The following is a 23,417-nucleotide window of genomic DNA, read 5'->3' on the forward strand; positions in this document are numbered from 1 at the left end:
CAGGACTAAATTTAGTATATACGCCAGACGCGCGTTTCGTCTACAAAAGACTCATCAGTGACGCTCGAATCCAAAAAATTTAAAAAGGCCAAAAAAAGTACGAAGTTGAAGAGCATTTAGAACCAAAATTCTAAAGAATTTATCATTGCATTCAAGCGGAACCGAAAATTAGATTAGTAATTCGGGGTCAACATAGTTGTTAATTTCTTATCATTGCCTTTGACTATTCTGCTTGCTTTTCGATGCTCAATACAGCAAATCTTTCGTAATATTTGAATTTGAAGAAAATTGACCTTGGATGTGACATACTAGTAATTAAATCATTAAAACATTGAAATCAATACAAAGTAGGACTTCTTCGATGCATTGAAAGATGAAATGTGCTTTCTGTCTTTGTGACAAGCATTTCCATCAAAGTCATGGTTTACGAACACGCTACCACTGACATTTAGAAAAATTTCACATCGTATAATTACTCATGAAAGAAAATATACGCTCTACAAGCTCTTGGAATTAAACTGTCAATTTCTGATTTATTTATCTTAGTTGATAATGTCAATAAAAACTTTTCTGCCATAATGGGATAACTAACTATTTATACAAGTCAATATTTGCTTGTATAATTGCTGAATTAAATACCAGTCTTTGAATGAAAGCAATAACAAGACTTTTATCTTTTTTTTCAGATCATGTTATTTACTGTAGTAAACTTTCTAAAAAGATCAAAAGTAAAAATATAAACGAAATAAAACTGTTCAGATCATGCAAATCAATGTATCGTATTTTTTGTATAATTATAAAAAGTGGTTGCTATTATTTTTTCTCGAGACCAAATAAACTATATATGTTTTTTAAGTATAATGTATTTAATCAAGTTATCAATCACTGACACGTTAAGGCACAGTTTATAATATAGCCACAATATGTTACATTTTACGTTTAAAATAATATATATCAACAATACATTTATGATTATTATGATTTTCAATATATATATTGCCATTGCAAATAATGTTTTATATAACTTCGGAATATATTATCTGTTTTGTAGATTTTCTAAAGTCATAGCCAATATAAAAAAGAAGATGTGGTATGATTGCCAATGAGACAACTGTCCACAAGAGACCAAAATGACAGTAAAATTAACAACTATAGGTCACCGTACAGCCTTCATTAATGAACAAAGCCCATACCACTGTTTTTAGATCTTGAATATTGTGTTTATCGGTATGAACATTGATAATGTTACGATCTGTCGATACATTTATTTTGGCATTTCTCAAGTTTATATTTTATTTCTGGCTGTTAATAAGGAATGTCTTTGCAATAATTATATTGGATGTATACTCCGATCTTAGTCTCAGAAACATGATTTTTTTTAACTGTTATTACTATAAACCAACTTATTTTCGCGGATACTTTATTTCGTGTTTTATTTATTCTTCTTCACTTTGCGGCTATTTAATTTTGCGATATTCTTATTTACTTAGTGTAGTTTAATGAGGAGATATCTAAATTTTAAATATTTACGACGATTTATATTTGCGTATTTTTTCTACTCGCGAAAATAAGTTGGTTTACAGTATTGGTTTTAAACTAGCTTTTAGTACCAGCAAGTACTCTTATGGCTTTACTTTGTGTCTTTTGTGTCTATGTAAAAAGTATTTTAGTTTTTACATAGACGACAAAATCAAAAAAACTACTTAACTCCGAGGTAAATTTAGAAAGGCAAAATCAAAACCTCAAACACATCGAACGAATGGATAACATCTGTTATATTTCTGACTTAATTTGTACAGGCATTTTCTTATGTAGAAAAAGGACCTGGTTTTATATTAGCTAAACATTTCCCTTATACAATGGATCATATATGACAGTCGCATCAAATTCCATTATTATGACAACGATATGTGAACAAAACAAACTGACATAATAATTTGTAAAAATGTCAAAATTGAGGGCACAACAATCAACTCTAATAGTTGTTGTGTTTTCCTCGGTTTGAATTTGTGACCCGGGTTTGATTTCGTTTTCTTTTTTATTTATTCTATTTATGACTATTGATCAGCTGTATACTACTGTTGCTTTTATTTTTACAAATAATTAAACATAGCGTCATATCATTTTACAATTAATATTACGAAATAATAATACTTTAATTATTAAACACTTTCTCAAAACCTTAGCTAAGGTTTAAAAAAACAATTCCAAAGAGGTTTCCTTTTCTTACAATTCCATTAACGTGTTCAGTTAATAGTAGTATTACATTTTCCCAGCATTAGGTTGGCCTTTTGTGTACCCAAGGCAGGTGAAGGAAGTCAAATTAGGAGCGCTGTGATTGGATGTAAGGGTACAATATATTTTTTAAATTTTTTATGAATAACTGCAGTGTGTAAATTTACAATATGAATTTTAAAACCTATTGAAATATTTTCTAGAGAATTATTCGAAAAGGCTTCCAAAATTTCAAATATTTGGTGTAAAATGACGGTGGGCATGGATAACATAAACAAGCTCCGTTGGAAATTGGTCATGATACTATTTGGCTTTAATTTTTAAAATAGAATAATAAAGTACTAACACCACACATAACTGTTTTATCCAGGTTTTTTTTTAATAAAAAGTGGTAAATTTAGGAATGTTAGTATTGTCGCCTATGGCAGAATGAATAGTACCGTTTTCCCTATAGCTAAAAACAATTATAAATAAGAAAATACCCAGGTGTTTCTCCGGGTTGATTTTCCCAAACTTCCGAAAATGGAAGGGAACTTTATAACCATTATTGTTGCGTTTACTCTTCCTGGCTCCATGAAGGATGGAATTTCCATCCTCATATTTCTAACTATTGAAATGCATCTTACACATTTCTTTTGTTAAAGGTTTCTTAAAAGGTTACAACACAAAAACACTTCAATTTGCCTCAGACATCAATTTAATCAATGTTATTTACAACATCAAAAAAGATTATTTTCATGCTTTGCTCGAAGCTCTTAGATACTGAAATAAAATTGTCTGATATGTTCGTAATCATTATAATACTAATAATTATTTATGTATCTAAAGAGTAACCTGATATTGCATTTTTACATAAATATATATATAAACTCAATCATCCAGCCGTCTTATAAAGTATTGTCAGGTTATCGCCGTTTTGAAAAATTGGTAATGAATGATAATCTATTGCGACCTTCGTTATACTGTAAAAGTTAATTATATTTCATTACATTGAAAACTATGAGAAAAGAAAAGAATTATTCAAATCTAAAACGTCTATTAAAAAATCCTTCAAAATTTGATTTACGTATATGTACGTTGTTCGATGAAAATTTGATTAGTTGGTATTTCTTTGTGGAAATGTTTGTAAGTGGATAAAGCCACTGTGTCTTGGATAGAATACATTGTCATGATTCTTATCTGAGATATCAAATACCTTGTCACTTAAGCGGAAATTAAAAACCTACAATAGACACTGATAATACACGGGATCAAGTTTGTTTTTAGTTTTCACTTTTATATATCTATTTCTGGGAAAGAAAGGTTTGATTTATTTGTCTGGTGTATCTATAGCATTTACCATAGACATCATATTTTATAAATACATTTACTGATAGGGTTGCATAAGACTCGAATATAGAATGGCATCAGTGATGAAAACCGTATCGATATCTCGTGATAACGTAGTTGCCTTGAAGCGAGGTCGTTTTCATCCCCGGCCAGGTCAGACACTGAGGTTAAATATGAACATTGGTATTTGTCCATTATCCGATGGTCCCGCTACATTTAAGAGGATCGTTTCAAAATATTATATACAAATGCATGTAGTGGCAAATGAACTCTCTGCCATAATGTAGGACCATGGAAGTATTATATTTCATTTAATTAATAGTTGGTGCCTACTAACTATTATAGTTCGTTCCTCCTCAATGGAATCATGCAGTTCGGGCAGCTGGTAATTGATACAACGAAAGTACGAGTCAATTGTTGCAAAAAGGTCTGTTCATTATCAAGTTTGAAAACAAAATAACAGCAATATAAAGTTTTTTCAAAACTATTTCTTATCAGAAATACTACAATTATTTAATATTCAAATAAAGGATACATCCTATGTCTTTATTAACGTTTTATGTCTGTATAGAACAAAGCATCAATAAAAAAGTAAATCAGACCAAACTGTCAAAACCCCAATGATCAATGGATACTTAATTTGATAGAAAAAGAAGATTCGGAAAATAATTATTATTAATTACACCGTTTTAAGATAAGTCTTCTTCCAATATGTTGCAAATAATCTTAAATCTTTCACGTACAGTAAATGCCAAATGAATATAGATGAGACTTTGATATCTCTATATTTGTTTCTGTAGGAATTGTCCAAAAGTAGGAAGCAGTTATCAAAAGGAGTATCAAAACTTATAAGCCCATTTCCTTATCTATAGCCGTGTTTATAAATTAAATTGACTCATAAAATGGAAACATTAAACTGATTTAGAATTGTCATAGTATACTAGATTGGTTCAGATCAACATGACCGTTCAGTTCAAATTAATTTACTAGTCACGAAACAGACAGACAGTCATATAGATGAATTTTATTCGACTTCTTCGTTTCCTGCTTGAATTTGATTGCTTCAATGCAATCAACAGATGAATTCAGTGCATTCTTTGATGTAGACCTGACACAGATTTTGTTAATAATTTCGTTTAATCATATATACAGTCGACTCTCGTTATGTCGAAGTCAGCCGGACCAGAAAAATATTTCGAGATACACGTAGTTCGACTCAAACGAACACCGGAAGTTCGACAATCTAAGGGACACAACTCTTGCTTAGCTTGGTAAAGCTAAAATAAATCCGGGTGAATATGACGAGGGGATCGATATTCTAGTATCAGATCGATGTATTTGTATGTCACAGTCTTTTATTATTATAATGACTGTTATTTTTACTTATTCAATTGTTTCATAAAAAAAAAATCCTATGGCTTTTCCAAGAGAGTAATTTCCAATCGACAGTTTCGTAATTCAGGTCGATAATAGCTGACAAAATTGTTTATTCTCGGATACAAGAGATTTAAGAAAATTTTGATTTCTATTCATTTTGTTTTATCTCACTCTTTGTTTTCAAAAGAACATATAATAAGATTAAAGACGCCGTTTGAGTAGTTTTTAGGTGATCATCCACGGAAGCCATAATCCTCACTTTATACACACCCAAGCTCATTAGTGTAAATCACAAATTAATTGTTTTGTAAACAATTAAAATACTTTTTCATGAACATTAACAATTTATCACTAATTATTTATAAAAATTCTACAAAAGATAATCTTAGGAAAACACTCATGGAAATAGCATGTCATAAATCAATACAGTTGTCAGTGACCGGAAATTTAATTACACGTGTATTGTCAGATTAACTCTTCAATCCATTTAAATCCCGGAGGTCATGTTTTGACATATGTGTATTAGTTCGAGATAAAAAATGATTTTTGAATGCTTTTGTTAACCTTGGGACCGTAAATTTAGTTCGACTCAACCGAAATTTCGACTCATCCAATTTCGACTCATCAGGAGTCGAATTACATACTTTTGTATGGAATAAAGTTCGGGACCACGTGAAAACTTCGACTCATCCGAAATTTCGAGTCAACCGAGTTCGAGACAACGATAGTTAACTGTATTTATTTCATAGTTCATATAATACTAAAAACCTAGCGTTTTACTAAATTTCAATCTAAGCCTTTACAATTTAGCTCTCTTCTGATAGCAAAAGGCCAATGATTTCAACTGATTTCAGAATGTTTCAATTTAATCTCTTACTTGGGAAAATAATTTAATGACGGAGAGACAATACATTCTACTATCATGCAAGCTTTAATCAATTAAGAATCATTAGAGCATATGATTTATTGTAAAAATGCAGCAGATTTGCACTTTATGGCGTAACAGTTGATTATCTCACACTATCTGGTTTGTATTAAATCAGTCAACAATCAATAACATGTAAATTAGTGCTGTCATACACTGACTCGCAAACCATTGTTAACATACAGGTTCCTGTCTTCATCTATTTACTTTTTATTTTTATAGTGTTTCTGTATATTAACATTGGTCTGCGAATAATTTTTATGTAACAACGTACAGTACCTAACTTAATCTTCGACTGACACGTTATGTGAATATATATCAAACATTCGTTTCAATGAATTTAGCCACATCATAATAGTAAAATAACAAAAATACTGAGGAAAATTCAACACGGAGTCCCTAATCAAATGGCAAAATCAAAAGCTCAAACATATCAAACAAATGGATAGCAACTGTTATTTTCCTGACATGGTACAAGCATGTTCTTATAAAGAAAATAGTGATTTAAACATTTAAAATTGAAAGGCATTCATTTCTATCAAAATTCGGTCAGCTGAAACCAACCTTGACCTTCATCTGTAGGGTACCGTGATAAATTACAGATCACCGTCTTTGGGTACCAAACACAAAAGAGGGACGAAAGATACCAAAGGGACAGTCAAACTCATAAACCCAAAACAACTGACAACGCCATGGCTAAAAACAAAAAAGACAAACAAACAACAGCACACATGACACAACATAGAAAACCAAAGAATAAACAACACGAACCCCACCAAAAACTAGGGGTGATCTCAGGTGCTCCGGAAGGGTAAGCAGATCCTGTTCCACATGTGGCACCCGTCGTGTTGCTTATGTGATAACAAATCCGGTAAATAGTCTAATTAGGTAGGTCACATTCATGAAAGGGAAGGGGATTGTAGCTACGACGTAAGGAACATGTCCGATATCATTTGTGAAACGGTTATTCCATAACGGTCAACCAACTCGTGATGGCGTCCGTAAAAATTTACGAAGGGATGATTTCAACTTCACCATTTGGAACTCTTGGTTTAATATATATAGCTTCCTTGTGAGCAGCAACCCTCTATCAAGAAAATCATGATAGGAAATGCAAGCACAGGAATATCGTATCAATTGGGAGATATATACCCCGTATGCAGGTGCTGCTGAAATATTGCTACTTAGAAATGGAAAGTTCACAATTGGAAGGCTGAAATCATCTTTTTTGTCGTAAAATTTTGTTTTCAACCGACCCTCAGTGTCAATTTCTAGATGTAAGTCAAGATATGAGGCTGACTTAACTGTATCTGTAGTATCCTTTATCTCTAGATCGATTGGATAGATGCGCTCCACATAGTCACCAAATTTTGAATTATTTAGTGAAAGAACATCATCTATATAGCGAAAAGTGGAGTTAAAGGATATTGCTAACTTCTTATCTTTCTTCCTAAGAAGTTCCTGCATGAAGTCAGCCTCATAATAATAAAGAAACAAGTCGGCAAGTAGAGGGGCACAGTTTGTTCCCATTGGAATGCCGACAGTCTGTTGAAAAACACGTCCTCCGAACGTAACAAATATGTTGTCAATCAAAAAATCAAGTATCTTGATAATATCAGTTTCAGAGAATTTTTTGTTGGAATCAGAGTGATCCTTTACAAAGTAGGATTTATCCCTCCCTAAAACAAGATACATGTATCTACGTTGGCCATTCTTTGTTACGAAGCAAAGCAATACCAACTCTTTTAATTTGTCTTTTAGTTTGGAATGTGGAATACTAGTATAAAGAGTAGAAAAGTCAAATGTTTTAATACTGTTACAAGATGAAAGAGAGTTAGATTGTATGTACTCTAAAAGATCTTTGGAATTTTTAAGTATCCACATCTGATTCACGCCCCCTCTAGAATAGGCAGTTTCACAATAACTTTTAAGCCCGTCTTTGATTGCTGATAAAATAGATGTTAATAATTTAGAAAGAGGTTTCGTGGAGCACTTGGAAGACCCAGCAATATACTGTTGTTTGTAAGGACACTTATGTAGTTTAGGTATCCAGTGATGGCAGATCCAGTTCTTCATCTTTGGTTGAAATTCCAAAGGAACACAGAACAGACCTATGATTATCCAGGATTTCCTCTTTGGTAAGTGTCGTGAGGGTATATGTTGATTTTCCAAGTGAATTGTCAATACCTAATTCGTTTATCAAGCAGTTAATGTAATGATTTTTACACACAAAACGATGTTGTTTGGGGCTTTAACTGCGGGGACAACAACATATTTGTCATGGAGGTAGGATAGGTGTTTTGCAACATTTGGGTCTTTAAATATTGACGTAGTATGGGCATTGATAGACCCATTCAGTTTCTTAATTCTGATTTGTATCAACGACCTCACTGCCTTAATCCATTCGGAAAGAGTGTCTACGTCTTCCTTCTCGCGTTTAGCCCATTGCCTAGCATAATCCTCAGCTGAATCCATCAAAATTTTAAAGTTGTATTTCCAATTGATGGATTTAGGCTCACGATATTTCGGACCTTTCGATAACACATTTCGTAGAGAAGTTCATCTGAAAGGAAGTCCGTTGCTGTATGCCGGAGTTCGTTTTTTACTGCATAATGACTTATTATCTTATCTATGTTTAAAAAAGATGTAAATACAATTGGGATAAATATTTTCATCATGTGTAATACATTAAAGATTACCAGTTCGTGATGACAATAGATAAATTCAGAAATGTCCAAAGACTCCCTAGAATCTAGATATCCAGCACCAATCAGTAAGATTTCACAGAACAAAACTGAAATATACAGTGTTTCAGTGGCACTCATATCACATCTTCTTATATCTATATGATAGAATAACATTTATCATCTAAGGACACAAGAACTTAGCTGAAAGTCGTCTATATCGCGCCTGTATAAGTCATGTCAATAAAGGATAATAAATTATCTTATACCGATAAAAACTATTTAGCGATTTAGTGATAATATACTTAATTGTGTAAAATAAGAAGATTCGGGAAATAATTATCATTAATTATAGTATTTAAGGATCAGACTTCTTCCACTATGCGGTAGCTTATCTTTTATCATTCAGTAAAGTGAATGTCAAACCACTATTGATGAGACTTTAACACTTCTATTATTTTTAGCTTAGGTACTCACGAAAGTTGTAAACACAAGCTGCTAGTATGATTTATTTGAATATTTCAGCACCAGATAACTTACGAACATACATTGTATGTACTTTGGCCTTGAATGTTTGTCCCTAATAATTTTTTAGAAACTATGTATTTGCATTCAGGTATTGCAGATCAACTTTATTCGTTTATAGTGTTTATTTACGTTTTTTGATTGAGTTAAGCCTTCCAATTGATATTTTAACGTGTGTTTTTCTATGCTGTGATGTTATAGTATTTTTTCAGAAAAAGGGAGAAGGTTTGGTACCATTAAAACGTTTAATCTCGCTGCAAATGTTTGCATCTGTCCTAAGTCAGGAATCTGATGTACAGTAGCTGTCGTTTGTTTATGTAATTTATAAATTTTTCTCGTTTCTCGTTTTTTAATTTAGACTGGACCGTTGATTTGCCCGTTTGAATGGTTTTACACTAGTAATTTTGGGGCCCTTTATAGCTTGTAGTTCGGTGTGAGCCAAGGCTCCGTGTTGAAGGCCGTACATTGACCTAAAATGGTTTACTTTTATAAATTGTTATTTGGATGGAGAGTTATCTCATTAGCACTCATACCACATCTTTCTATATCTACTTAAAAAGGTTATAAACAGAAGTTGCTGGTAAAATTAATTTGAATATTATAGCACCCGCCGACAGTCAGTCTTTGGTGTAATCTGTAGATTGAACCAGATACATTACTTTTACTTTTCGTTATCAGTTACATAAACATAAATTGTTGGTATAAATAATGTGAATATTTCAGTACCCTATTATAGTCAGAATAATTCGCTTATGTTGGACTATTTGTAGGTGTTGTCTTGCTGATCATTCTTGCTGTCTCAAGTTTCTATCCATCTTTCATGGTTTTTAAGATATAAGCCAAAACGCAAATCATCGGGAATTCGTCAAACAAAGAGTCGACTGAAGATTTCAACTATGTTTAATTATTTGAAGGTCCTGTCGTGCTGTTCAATTTAAATATTTGTAGTTTTGGTAGAACTATACGGTTGTTTGGCTCTCAATGCTCTCCAACTTCTTTATTTATGTGGCGTTTTGTACTTTACCTTAGATCTTCACTGATAAGTCGATGAAATACGTTTATGTATATATGTTTTAAGTATCTGTGGTGAGTTAATTGACTACTACTGGGCCAAATGCCACTGCTGGTGGTTGTTTTCTACAGAGTATATCGCCTGCCCAGTAATAAATACTTTTGTGTTGGTACGAGTTATCATTGATATGGTCATAATAATGAATTTTCGATATATTAAAAGTCTTCTATCCCAGGCAGAGTTTATTTAGATTTCAATAACTATTCGCCATAATACCCTCTCAGTTTGTTTGGCCTTTTTATTTTTGTTTAGAGGGTCAATGATATGCCTTTTGTAGCCGCTGCGTATATATCATATGTAACTAGTATTTTTGATGAAATTTTTTACAACCACCGAGTACATGCCACTGCTGGTGTATGTATTTCTCCCCGAGAGAATCACCAGTCTAGCTAGAGGTCAGTTCCTCTGCGTTAACATGCATTATCGTGGATATGATTGGAATAATATTTTTTTTTGAATTGATAAGGATTTTTTACCCGAGGAATAGATTAAATTTCCTTCAATGGATTTCAATTCAGAAACCTATTTCGTGTAACCTGGTCAGAGGTTTTCCTTTTAGTGTTTTGTAGATTGGTGTGTCTCATTATGAAAGGCTCATGTCTTTTTATCTTCGATTTTCGGTTTTAAGTTTCCTCTTGGGATATAACAGTTTTAACAGAGCAGTTCACGAAACCTGTCTCATTTTCTACACCTAAAGCAATACATTTACAGGATGAATTTTAGCAAAAAAAATAAAATATGCCTTCAGTACATATGCTCTTAACTTAAGACCAGCAGCAATCAGTATTCAGTCTTATACAAGTTATATCACTGACATGGGTGTTACATAACTGTTTAACTAATTTACTTGTTGTCTTTTAATCATTATATTAAAGTATAAAAAGAAGGGAAAACTTATACGATAGGGATTTAACGAGTATAATAAAAAATAGTTCTGACCTTTTAGAAAATAATTAAATTCTATATCATAGATAACAATAAAAGTACAATATATCTCCAAAGTCAAATATGTAAACATTTTTTTTTAAATTAATCAACTGATACCTTTGGATTTTGGAATTTGCTTGATTTCTCTCATGTTTCAACTTTATATTTTTTTCTGACAACAAATATAGCCACATGTTGATTGATTACAAAATACTTCATCAATTTAATCTCGAACTGGGAGAAAGAGCAAATTAATGAAGCACAGACATAACATAACGCAATCCGTTAATGCTCAGTGTTGTAATAAACCATAAAAAACATAAAAGAAGAAGCAAAATATGTTTGGTAGTAGAATTAATGAGATCATTATGACTATCTGGTGGTAAACTATCAGCTGACAATATCACAACAACTCGAGCACCGCAAGTATTGAAGGTCAAAGACGCATTTATTAAAGGTCAAAGCTTCTCTATAAGAACTTTTATCATATTTAGATATGAAAATCCACTTTCCCCCAAAAAAGGTATCGTAAATGAATAAAATAAAAGGCAACAGTAGTATACCGGTATTCAAAGGTCATCAATCGATTGAGAAAATCAAATCCGAGGTTAAAATTCAAAACCGAGGCAAACGCATCAACTATAAGAGGAAAACAAAGAAACAACAGGAACACTGACAAGTATTTGTTTCTCAGATTTCTTGGATTGGTTAAAAAAAAAACGATGATTTCATTTGATGTTATAAAAGTAAGTTTTCTCAGAGAAAAGGATAGTACCATTCTCTTAAAAAAGTTAATAATTTTGTAGCAAACACCTGCAATATATGTCTGGCTATCAATCGTCTCGTGACCGTAACAGTGACCATTTGCGTTAACTCCCTCCTTGACAAAACACTAAGTGACTAATTAAAACACAATATCTGACGATTATTCCGACTCCGGACAGGCATTTACAATAACGTGTGACGGTGTAAATTCTTATTTCTAAAAATATCAAAACTTTGTTTCATCTTTTATCTCAATCACTCAAAATACACCATCACACAAAAGAACAAATAATAAATAAAACTTGTATTAGGGATTTAAGACATCAAAACACAGGTTCAATTAAACCAATACAAAATAACATCGTATTAAAAAGTCTTAGAATTTACTGAAGTAAGTACATGTATAACATAGTTAATGTCCCGATATAGAAATGCTGTCGCCTTATCGTCTAACATATATCGGTTACTACAATAAATGACCATAGAATTCGGAGACTCTTTTATTATTGTCAAACATGTTTACAACAGCTGTTGTAAAAACAACGACCTTGAAATTAGGATTCGTCAAAGTCATATTGGGAAAATGTTCAAAACTATTTTATTCATTCTTTTGTTCGCCTTAAATACAAACACTTGATCAAAGAGTTCACAGTTAAAACAGGAAAGTACATTGACGTTTAAAAACAAAACAAAAGTTTTAGTAAACAAACAATATTCTTTCACTTCAAAAACACTCCTAACCAATCAATGAACTTCTATTAGGAGAAAAGTTCGAGTGTGGTCTAAGTCATGTTTAATCTGCCATTTACCCATGTAAAATCAATTACATCAGACAGCTTGTTACGTGATAATCAATTGTTTTGAACATTCGAATACATATGACGTAGATTAGGCATGACTATGGAACACAGTTACGGCGTTCCATACATGACGGACTTTGAGATAATTCGCTGTGATGTCATAATAAACTTTCCAATTGATTAAAAATACCATACGTTGTTTTCAAGCAGAATTTTAAATAAGTATTGTTTTCGATGTATATATTAATCTATATGCAATTCAAAAATAAACATTAAATATTGAACAGCTGCCTGTGTCATATAGCATCGTGGTGTTTTAGTAATTTTTGTTGCATAAAACTCCGTTAATACTGAAACGTTACTTTAAAAGAAGATCGACCCATGCATATATAATGCAAAATATGCTATGGCTCATTCCATCGCTTACATAAGACCTTTTGTCAATTCAAATCATCTACTGGCATAGCGAAAAGAAATAGAATTGCAATAGTTGCAGCGTTTCCTACATACCAGCGCATAGCAGGAGAGCTGTTTTGGACTATATTTGTTTCCCAAATACCCTTTTTCCTTGATAAAGTTCAGAGAGATTACATTTAAAAGAGGGAAAGCCTTTGAATCGTTATCACAGGCACCTAGAAGTCATGTTCCCTGTCTTTACACATTAAAATTACTTGTAATTAATTTAACATTGTCACTGAACTGTGTAATGGCGATAGCAGTTAAGAATAATTCGTTTATTGACTATTATCATGGTTAAATGAACATCATACACGAACTATAAACAATTTAAATAAAACCAATTAAGAAACGGAATATAAAGTTCTATTGTGAAATGAATTTAAGGATATATTTTAATTGGTTTTTCTATTTTCAAGTTCTAAGATAATATCCTTATACTTTAGTATCTGTTGACTATGCTGTGTTGCACCATTATGGATGAATTTCAGAATGAAGGCACCGTAATTGAATATTTGATTTCATTAAAAGAAAGAAAACGTGTCCTTCTTTTGGAAAAATTACATTGCTGTGCATAAAGGCCATTGGAATAGCTTCTTTTTTGTATTTCCTGAAATGTCCATTGGTTTTTATGTACATCAGGGCATTTTTTTAAAAGTCTTTCAACTTTTATTCAAATTCATAAGATCACACATTAAATATGTATACTTTACAGCTTTTTACAACATTTTTTAAAATCAAATTATAAGCCCGTCGGTAGACTAAAGTCACGATTTTTAGACATTTTGCAAAATTTTGTGGATAAATTATCGGTATCGTTAAAACAAAAATTGGTACGTCATTCTCGGTGGTCAGCGGCAAGGGTTTCTTGATTCTAATTTAACTTCTACAGTTTAATCGCACTTAAAGTCTGCCATCTCGAGACGTGTAGATGAGTCAAGCACCTTGATAATGTCACCATTAGTCCATTTAAACGAATCAATGAAACATAAAACTTACAGGAAAGCAGTTTGCATTTCCATTAATGTAGGACTAGAAACACTGCTTAGAAATTTAACAAATAATTCTGTTAGCCATTTACAAGTAATTTGTAATTTCCATGAATAACAATTGGCACAGGATCGGAGGAAATCAAATTTTCCATTCTCAATAAATACATATTATTTCTCATCATATGAATGCTGTTGTGATTTAGATTGATAACCACAAATAGTTTTTTCCATTTTGTAAATATTGTTCAAATCTGTCATTACATCTGTTTTACAGACATTAATCATCACGTTTTCCAAAAGGGCATGTACATGTATAATGGCCGTATGTTTCTCTAGCCGTCTGATGATTCAATATAATCATAGTCTTATAATTCAATCGTGCTTTTTTTATCTTACTGAAATTATAAATACGTGTAGAATACTGAGAGCTTTCAGATTTTATTCAATAAAAGTCATTTTTTCACAAATAAGCTAATCATTCGTTTAAGAGCCCTTAATTCGTTTAAGCTCACCTTGGTCTATGTGCATATTCACAAAAGGGCACTCTCTAACATTGTAGACGAGAATAGATCTCATGTCAAAAATCTCTGTTTTGTTTATCTCGTTTTGCTCAAAACACAACGATCATTTTTGCAATTTAAAGTTTCGCTTTATTTATGCGATATCTATGATAATCATAATTTTCAAGATAATAGGCAAAAATTTAAGACAATCATTATTGTCATTATTTATAAAAACAACTTTTAAAGAAGTCGCCGGGCGATTTCCACCATATTGGCTAAATTGTAGATCTTATCTTGCTGATCATTTTTGCTTTATTTACTACAATTTTTAAGACGTAAGACATAAACACAATAAAAAATGGTAAACATCGTTATTAAAGCGCAAAAAATAGTGGAAAGCTCAACACTCTGAACATTTTTTTTCTATTAGATTTTTAAATGATTATTAATAACGGTTTTCAAAATGATGGTTTTTTATTCGAGCGTTACTGATGAGTCTTTTGTCGAAGAAACGCGCGTCTAGCTCACGTATAAAATTTCAATCCTAGTATCTATGATGAGTTTATTCAGAGGAGCAGATTTTTGTAAAAGTTTACGACGACGACGAACGCCAAAGGATGAGAAATGAAACAAAACAGAAATGAGTCCAATCTTTTAATCATATCCTTGGTGCCTTGTTTTTTTTTATATCTTAATTAATGGTAGTTTACATTGTATCTTATGAAAAAAAAACGATCTCGATTCTTGGTAACATCTGACCGCAGAGTGTATTACACTGATTTCTTCACAGGTCACTATTTTGCCCTTGTGCTGTCCATTTCAATGCGACAAATACCAACGAGAAAGAAAACGAACACCAATATCATCCAATCACATTACTACAGTATTGTATAACACAATCAAGGAGTAACATGACTTAACTTCATAATGGCGTTATCAGTTTATTTTCGTCTTGTGAGTTAAAATTTCAAAGTATACAAATATCAGATGTTATACTAATCTGTTGGCGTAATCTGAATAAATTCCTTTCTACAATTTTGCTCAAACAGAATTAAAATAAATAAATTTATAAGCCATGTCAATGTGAATATGCTGTTGTCACATCTGTTTTCAATGATTTTGTTGCTATCCATATCTGTGTTAAAAGGCATAAGGGTGTTGCATTTTGTATGACTGTAAAGGTTTGTGGTCATTGCATTTTCCTATTTGAGGTTTGTTGTCAAACCATATTTATCAATTATAATAGTGCATTATAAAAATGGATTTTAATGTTCTTTTTGTTTATTTTTACATTGCATGTAACATTTTTTTAATATTGACCGTCGATATATGTGCATGTATACAAATAGAAACATAGCGTCCATGATATACTAAAATACCCACTGAATCACGTGATCGTAATTTAACCTATAAAAATAGTATGCTACACCAAATGCAATGTTTCTATTTAAAGTTTGTGCGTAATGCCATAACCATCATGATATAGCACAAAAACTCAAGCTACTCGTTTTATGTAACATTTTAATATAGTTTGTGATTTGTTACCTCAGTGTAAAGTCAGACATTTTCTCTCGAGTGCTTATCATCATAATTTGTAAAATCACATTAAGATGTATTTCATGTTCAATTTGGAAATTGCGCATTATCTAGATTGTTTAAATAACTAATAATCTTTGAAATAACAAATTCCTATGGAAATGTGGGAACAGGATGTAGCTATGTCGGACAAATATTGACGTTCTTATGTGTTAGTACTTGACGTAAAGCGCAATATTTATCATGATTAAGGGAACAATAAAAAAAGATCAACTTCCGCTTACTGTGCAATGGTCCTGATAATGACCAACGCACTGAAAAGGGGATAATGAGTGCGCATTTTTTTAGATAACAAAACAATAACTCACACTTACAGGTATTCTGATAAGGGCTTTTTTTTTTAAATGTGTACACCAAACCAATATCATTTGTTAGCTACGTCCATAAAAAAGTGGGCATCGATGACCAATTAGTCTAAGTATAGTTTATATATACAGAAGGTCGTTAGAGGTTATGAGTTAATATATTGCTGTCGGCAAGTTACTTTCGACTCAAATCATAATTAAACTAGGTATGCCTGTCAAAAGTCAGTAAGTGTCTTCACCAATAAAAACTGAAAGCCAAGTTTGCTTAAAGTGGCATATAACACCAACAAGCAATCTCCATTTTCATATTAGAGTACGAATAATAAAATTACTCATAATCCCATTGATCAGAAACAGCGAATTACTAGACGTTTTTTTCGATAAGCTAGTGAACTGTCATCTAATAGTTGGGGTCTATTTGATGGGAAATATGGCAAATTACCAAATAAATAATGCATACACGTTTTATAATGTTTTCCCTTGTAAAACGATCTTAATTACTATGCGGCATGGGTGGTATTCATTGTTGAACCCGTACGGTGGCCTATAGTGGTAAACTGCTGTGTCATTTGGTCTCAGATGGAGAGTTGTCTCATTGGCAATCATACCACATCTTCTTTTATTTGTTTTAAACAACCAATAAAAAGTACAAAATCCCAAGGTCATGTTTCTCTCGTCTTTATAGTCTTGTTGAATGTGCACTATAATTGCTACTTTGGTCTCAGATTACAAGAGTTATTCATTATTGTATTATCATAAATTAAGCCGTTTATTTTCATGTTTGAATTGGTTGGATTTTTTAACATTTTTTTCATATCGGAGCCTATTAAAACTGACAATACGGTAAAGGTTTTGCCTTTTGTTAGATACCTCGACATTTAGGACTTTGGTGGTTATTTGTCTCATTGGTAATCAGACCACAACTCCATCTTTTTATTATACAAGAAATAAGATTTCGTTAAAGATCCTCAATGCTCTTCAACTTTGTACTTGTTTGGCTTTATAACTATTTTGATATGAACGTCACTGATGAGTCTTATGTAGACGAAACGCGCGTCTGGCGTACTAAATTATAATCCTGGTACTTTTGATAACTATTTACCTTTTTACTACTTTCATGGTTTTTACTCCTTCTCTTAAAGCGTACTTAGATTAGAGAGATTGAACAAAGAAATAACACGACGGGTGCCGTATACGGTGCAGGAAATGCTTACCCTTCCGGAGCACCTGATTTCACTCCCGGTTTTTAGTGGAGTTCGTGTTGCTCCTGAATTATTATTTATAACTGTTGATGTAATTGTCCTTTGGTTTTGTGAGTCTTTGTTTACTCCTTGGTTTTGATTGTTATTGTCTTGCAAACACAATCTGACTCGAAATTCGTTATTTTTTGTTATTTAATTACTTGCAAAAGAAAGAAATTATTCTGGCTTCAAATAATGTCAAGACACTGGAAAGACATCTTCAAAGCATAAATTTTGGTTGAATGTGGGAATTAAAGAAACGGTCCTACTATAATAATTACAGATAATAATTTTACATAAAGCAGAATCCTGAAGTTGCACAGCCGTGGGAAATTCTATCCTGAACAAATAAACCTTAACTGTACGAATTGTTAACGCCTCATACAAATCTCTTTAAGGAAAGTCAGAATGCAAGAAAAATATTTGTTTTTGGAAAGTAATAAATAACGTAGGTTGGTAAATCCCAGATCGTCGTGTAATAAATAGCCCTTAACTGATGAATTTTCGCACAACATTTTTAGTGTTATTTCCTTTATATACATGTATTGTATAAATCGAATATGGTATACTACGTTTTGGCTTGTAAAGGCAAATAGGATAAAAGACCAATATTTATATACACACACACATATATATAGATACATATAGTGCAACGCGATTTGGTGCCATGATATTTCAGTAGCATGATAAAATTGAGAATGGAAATTGGGAATGTGCCAAAGAGACAACAACCCGACCATAGAGCAGACAACAGCAGAAGAGTTCGAATTCCGGCTAAGGAAGAAGAAAAATTTGCTAACGGATATTTAAAGATCTATCATTGTTGGCTGTTATTTAGACGAACTATATATAATAGATTTTATGTAAGTGGTTACGATATAACTCGTTTTAACAAAGATATTTCCATTTTAAACAGCAAGTTCTCTTTTATAATATAATCAATGGTATATAGATTTAACCCGACATCTTTCAATGTTCTACTAGAACAACTTGTTCTTGTCATTTTTACTTTAATCTTTAAAATGTCAGTATACATGAAACCTATACACATTTTCCAAAAAACATATATTTCACAGTTCTTATATACTAGTATTTAGATTCAATGCATTCCGCGGTTAAATTTAAAAACAGCACAGTCATACTCAAGACAAATGTACTTGTATTTATTAAACTGCAGTTCCTAAAAAACGAGTACACGTATGAAATAAAGGCTTCAAAATTTTAAAATGTAAACAATTTTGGAAATAATAATAGACTTACTACTTGTATTGTCAGTGGGTCCAATATATTCTGACGTCATAAACTGATCGGTCAATGCAGATTTGCCTACTCCAGCTGGCCCTAGCATCACTACACGATATACTGGGTTAAAACTTTTAAGCGTCACAGTAACTTGCTGATTGTTGTTTCCAGCATTATTAAGATTATCCTCTCGTGACTGATTAGCAAGTGTCAACAGTTTTTCTTTCTGCGTTTTTCTTTTAAAACTATCCCCTCTATTCACTAAAGCACCCTTTGAAGTTGTTTTAAATGAGCGGACCCGACGTAAATTTTCATCGTAATCCTTGTCTTTTTCATTTGCTAAGTCTGTATACGACGATGACAGTTGTATTTTATTGACCGATGGCATGCTGTTTCTCCTCTTCCTTTCATAAGCGAAACTTTCTTCTGACTCTCTAAAACTTTGTCTACCTTTAACTGAACGTGATCTGTGATGATGGTGTACCCCCGCAGTACTGGGAGGAGACAAGTATCTTCCGGTTTCCTCTCCCGCCATTTCTACTTAAATTAAGTCCTGAGGACATTAATCACAATTACTTTCTACACCTTGTCACCAATCATTAATAGCTTGTTGTCTCTTTTCACATAATCGTTTTTAAAACCATATAAAGATTTGCTACATCCAACATAACGTGTTATACACTATTGACTGTTCGATCTGTCCACGTGACCACAGATAATTGTACAACCTTTTGTGGCTCTTGGGCATGTCATACCTACTGCTGTCGATGAATTAAGAGGACACTTCCATTTAAGAAAATTACTCGATAAAACGGCAATAATGGCAGATGAAATTTAGTATAAATCATGTAATAAAATGGGGCTTGTAGAGGGTTAACTTGCGATATATACACTGTTAATGATTGTTGAACGTTGAAAAAAAAATCCCTTTCGTTTTATTTATATTCAATCGATTGTGTTATGACTCTGTTATCGTGTAGTCAATTAATATAAGAACAGTGTTAAATATTGGTTTTACATAACTATTATTAACAAACACAGCAGAGATTTAAGGAAAATGTTGGAAAACTGATTACTTGGTCATTTGGGAAAAATATTAATATTCATCGTTTCTTTGAACTTTGAAATATCAATTCACTCTCCATCTGATGTCATTTGATAAGAACTATTATGATAATCCTTAGTATTAGAGTCACCATCAATAGGCTATATACAGTATTATTGCATAGCAATATAATATTTCCCTCAGAAAGTAACCAAAAGTTAGCGTGCAATAAATTCCAATATTGCACTAGTGCAATAAATCTTTAAAATTCCTGACGTCATCAACGACAAAATCTTAGTTTAAACCATTTTTTTACTTTCAAATATTATAGTGCTGTACAATAAAAGGCTTATTGCATGAATATTGGGGAATATTGTCCCTCGTAGAACATATATTGCACTCGCAAGCTCGTGCAATATAAAATTCTACTCGGGACAATATTCCCCAATATTCATGCAATAACCCTATATTATTGGATAAATAATAGTTGCTTGATATGTGTAGTTAAAATTCATGCGAAGTGCATGTGTATAAGTAAAGAAGACACAGAGATAAAAGAATGTTCGGTATGAGTGCCAATGAGACACCTCTCCATCCAAATCATAATTTGTAAAAGAAAACCATTACAGGTCAAAGTCTGGTCTTCAACACGGAGCCTCGGCTCACAACGAGTTGGATAAGAAAATAGTTGCTTGAATGTATAGTTAACGTCATAAGAAGTACATGTGTAATTAAAGGAGACAAATGACCTTTTTAAAAAGTCTTTAAGAGGGATATGGAAAGTTTTTCTGTATTGATTTCACGTAGGATAAATTCTTTAAAATATTAACTTCAATTTGAACGTTCTAGTAACACTATGTTTGATTTCTAAACACCAAGAGAATATCACCAGAGGTTATTATAAAATTTGTAATATATCTGAACATTCGAAATATATAAATACTCAAAGAGCTTGGGCTCTACGTTTAGTAGATTTTGTAAAAATAATATGTTTTATCAAAAAAGGACAAGATAAAAATTTCAAACCAAAAGTCTTTCTTTTTTTAAGGTGTATTTATCATGAATGGTATTTTAGTCATTTTGGTTTCGTACATTATAAAACTCAAATATACCTAAAAACACGTAAAAGAGTAATTATTATTTTACTCTAAACAGTTCACTTTCGTTGTCTAAATCCGAAAGTTTATGAAACCAAAAATAAGTATATAATTTGAATACATGATGTTGTATTCTTCAAAGATTTGTTTTAACACTTCTTAGAAGTTTGTAGCAACTATTTTTTTCTTCCTTAATAGGTTACAGGAGCGCAATACTTTGTAATGCATTTTCTATATGGTACCAGTGTTGTTCTGTCATTTATTTCTGGAAGACTACACTAACTAAAGGAAAAGCCAGTGTTGCATAACAACCAAAACAATGTCATGCGGCAAAAATTTACTTAAAATGCAGTTTGAAAAGATCGTCTATCGTCTTAATCAAAAAAGCATGTTTTTAATGTCTCCGACCTGATAATAGGAAGATATTTTCTATACTTTGTAAAATGTAAATTTGATTTCTGGATTTTTAATCCTAATTGGATATTAAGCTTTCGATCAAAAGCAATTTCAATCCTATATCATCCAATCAGAAGTCGCACAGAATTCTATTCTTAGTACCATCTAAGATGTAAATAATTGAGCTCTTGTGACCATAAACTACACGATGGGTGACACTAGTTAAGGAGAAACTACTTATAACTCATCAATAATGAATGAATGATTTTATTCTAATAAATTAGTACATAGCATAGGAGGACAGACTTTCAATGATATTTACGTATAAATCTACACAATTTTTCTAGTTCTACAATATTTTCAGATGAGAATACATTTTTAGATTTAATAATGTTAGCATTTTGTTTACAATAATGTGGTAAATATTTTTCTCTTTCAATGTTAAAAAAATTGCATGACAAAATGTAGTGAAATTCATCGCCAATATCTCTTGAGCTGCAGAGATGACAAGACCTTTCCGATCTCGGAATAGTTTGCCATCTTCCTATCTCCACTGGGAAACGATGATTTCCGCATCTAAAATTACACAAAGTATATAAAAAATTAAAAGGCAAAATCGATCAATAATTTTCAAATTTGAATTCAGTCTTGAAAATCCTATAACAGAACCTTTTTTAGGATTGATGTAAATCTGCGCACCACTCTTGCTCAATATTTAATTTTATCCATTTTTTGTTATAATAATCTTTGCAATGCCATACATTTGACATGCCACATTCATCTAGAGTACTCTAGTGATACCCCTCCGAGCAAAAGACAGCGACAGGGACCGTCTCCTCGCCCACCGCACGCAGATGATTCACCAAATTATGGCAGATAGGGGAATGGTGCAAGAGGACAACCTCAAAAGAAATTGAAAAGTTATGAAACTGTGAATAAGAAATATACAATTAACAATGATAGTTTAAATATTTGTTTCTTAAATGTTTGTGGACTTAAGAAAAGACTACTGTCTCCTGATTTCATTGACATTTTGCTTGAACATGATATCTGTTTTTTTGTTGAAACGATGTTAACTGAACTAGATAATTTAAACTTACCAGACGATTATATTTATGTCACAAAAAATAGAAAAAAATTTAAAAAAGCATCAGGTGGAATAGTTGTTATTTATAGAAAGAGTTTAGAGAAAGAGTTGAAATTCTATAATACTGAGAGTCAATTTGTTTTATGGTTTCAAATTTCGAAATCAATTTTGTCACTTAATTCAGATGTAATTTTTGGCTGTGTTTATGTACCACCTGGAAATTCTAAGTATTCTACTATAGAAACTTTTGAAGAATTGGAAAATGAATTGAATATCCTAACAAACACTGAAAATTGTTATGTCGCCCTAGTTGGCGATTTTAACTCAAAAACTGGGTCTTTACCCGATTATATTATACCTGATGAGTCCGTTGTTAGTATGTTTGATTTAGATTGTGATGTTGATATATTAGATTATTTGTATGATATTGAGAATCTGACTCGAAACAAAATCTCTTTGCAAAGAGTGTCTCAGTGTACATGTAGACCTAATAAGTATGGTCATAGACTGTAGGGAGGGATAAATCCTACTTTGTAAAGGATCACTCTGATTCGAACAAAAAATTCTCTGAAACTGATATTATCAAGATGCTTGATTTCTTGATTGACAACATATTTGTTACGTTCGGAGGACGTGTTTTTCAACAGACTGTCGGTATTCCAATGGGAACAAACTGTGCCCCTCTACTTGCCGACTTGTTTCTTTATTATTATGAGGCTGACTTCTTGCAGGAACTTCTTAGGAAGAAAGATAAGAAGTTAGCAATATCCTTTAACTCTACTTTTCGCTATATAGATGATGTTCTTTCACTAAATAAT

At 32.0% G+C, this 23,417-nt stretch overlaps 1 protein-coding gene across 1 annotated transcript in view; it reads right to left on the reverse strand.

Moving 5' to 3' along the window:
• LOC143079099 (ras-related protein Ral-B-like) overlaps positions 1 to 19,809 on the reverse strand; it is a 43,592-nt gene extending 23,783 nt beyond the window's left edge. Inside the window, exon 1 of the mRNA XM_076254276.1 lies at positions 18,993 to 19,809. Coding sequence (XP_076110391.1) covers positions 18,993 to 19,509 — 517 coding nt within the window. The 5' untranslated portion in view covers positions 19,510 to 19,809. The remainder of the gene's footprint in view (positions 1 to 18,992) is intronic.
• Positions 19,810 to 23,417: the final 3,608 nt, after the last annotated feature.

The sequence above is a fragment of the Mytilus galloprovincialis genome, chromosome 6 (assembly GCF_965363235.1).
Source record: "Mytilus galloprovincialis chromosome 6, xbMytGall1.hap1.1, whole genome shotgun sequence".
In the NCBI taxonomy this organism is placed as follows: Eukaryota; Metazoa; Mollusca; class Bivalvia; order Mytilida; family Mytilidae; genus Mytilus; species Mytilus galloprovincialis.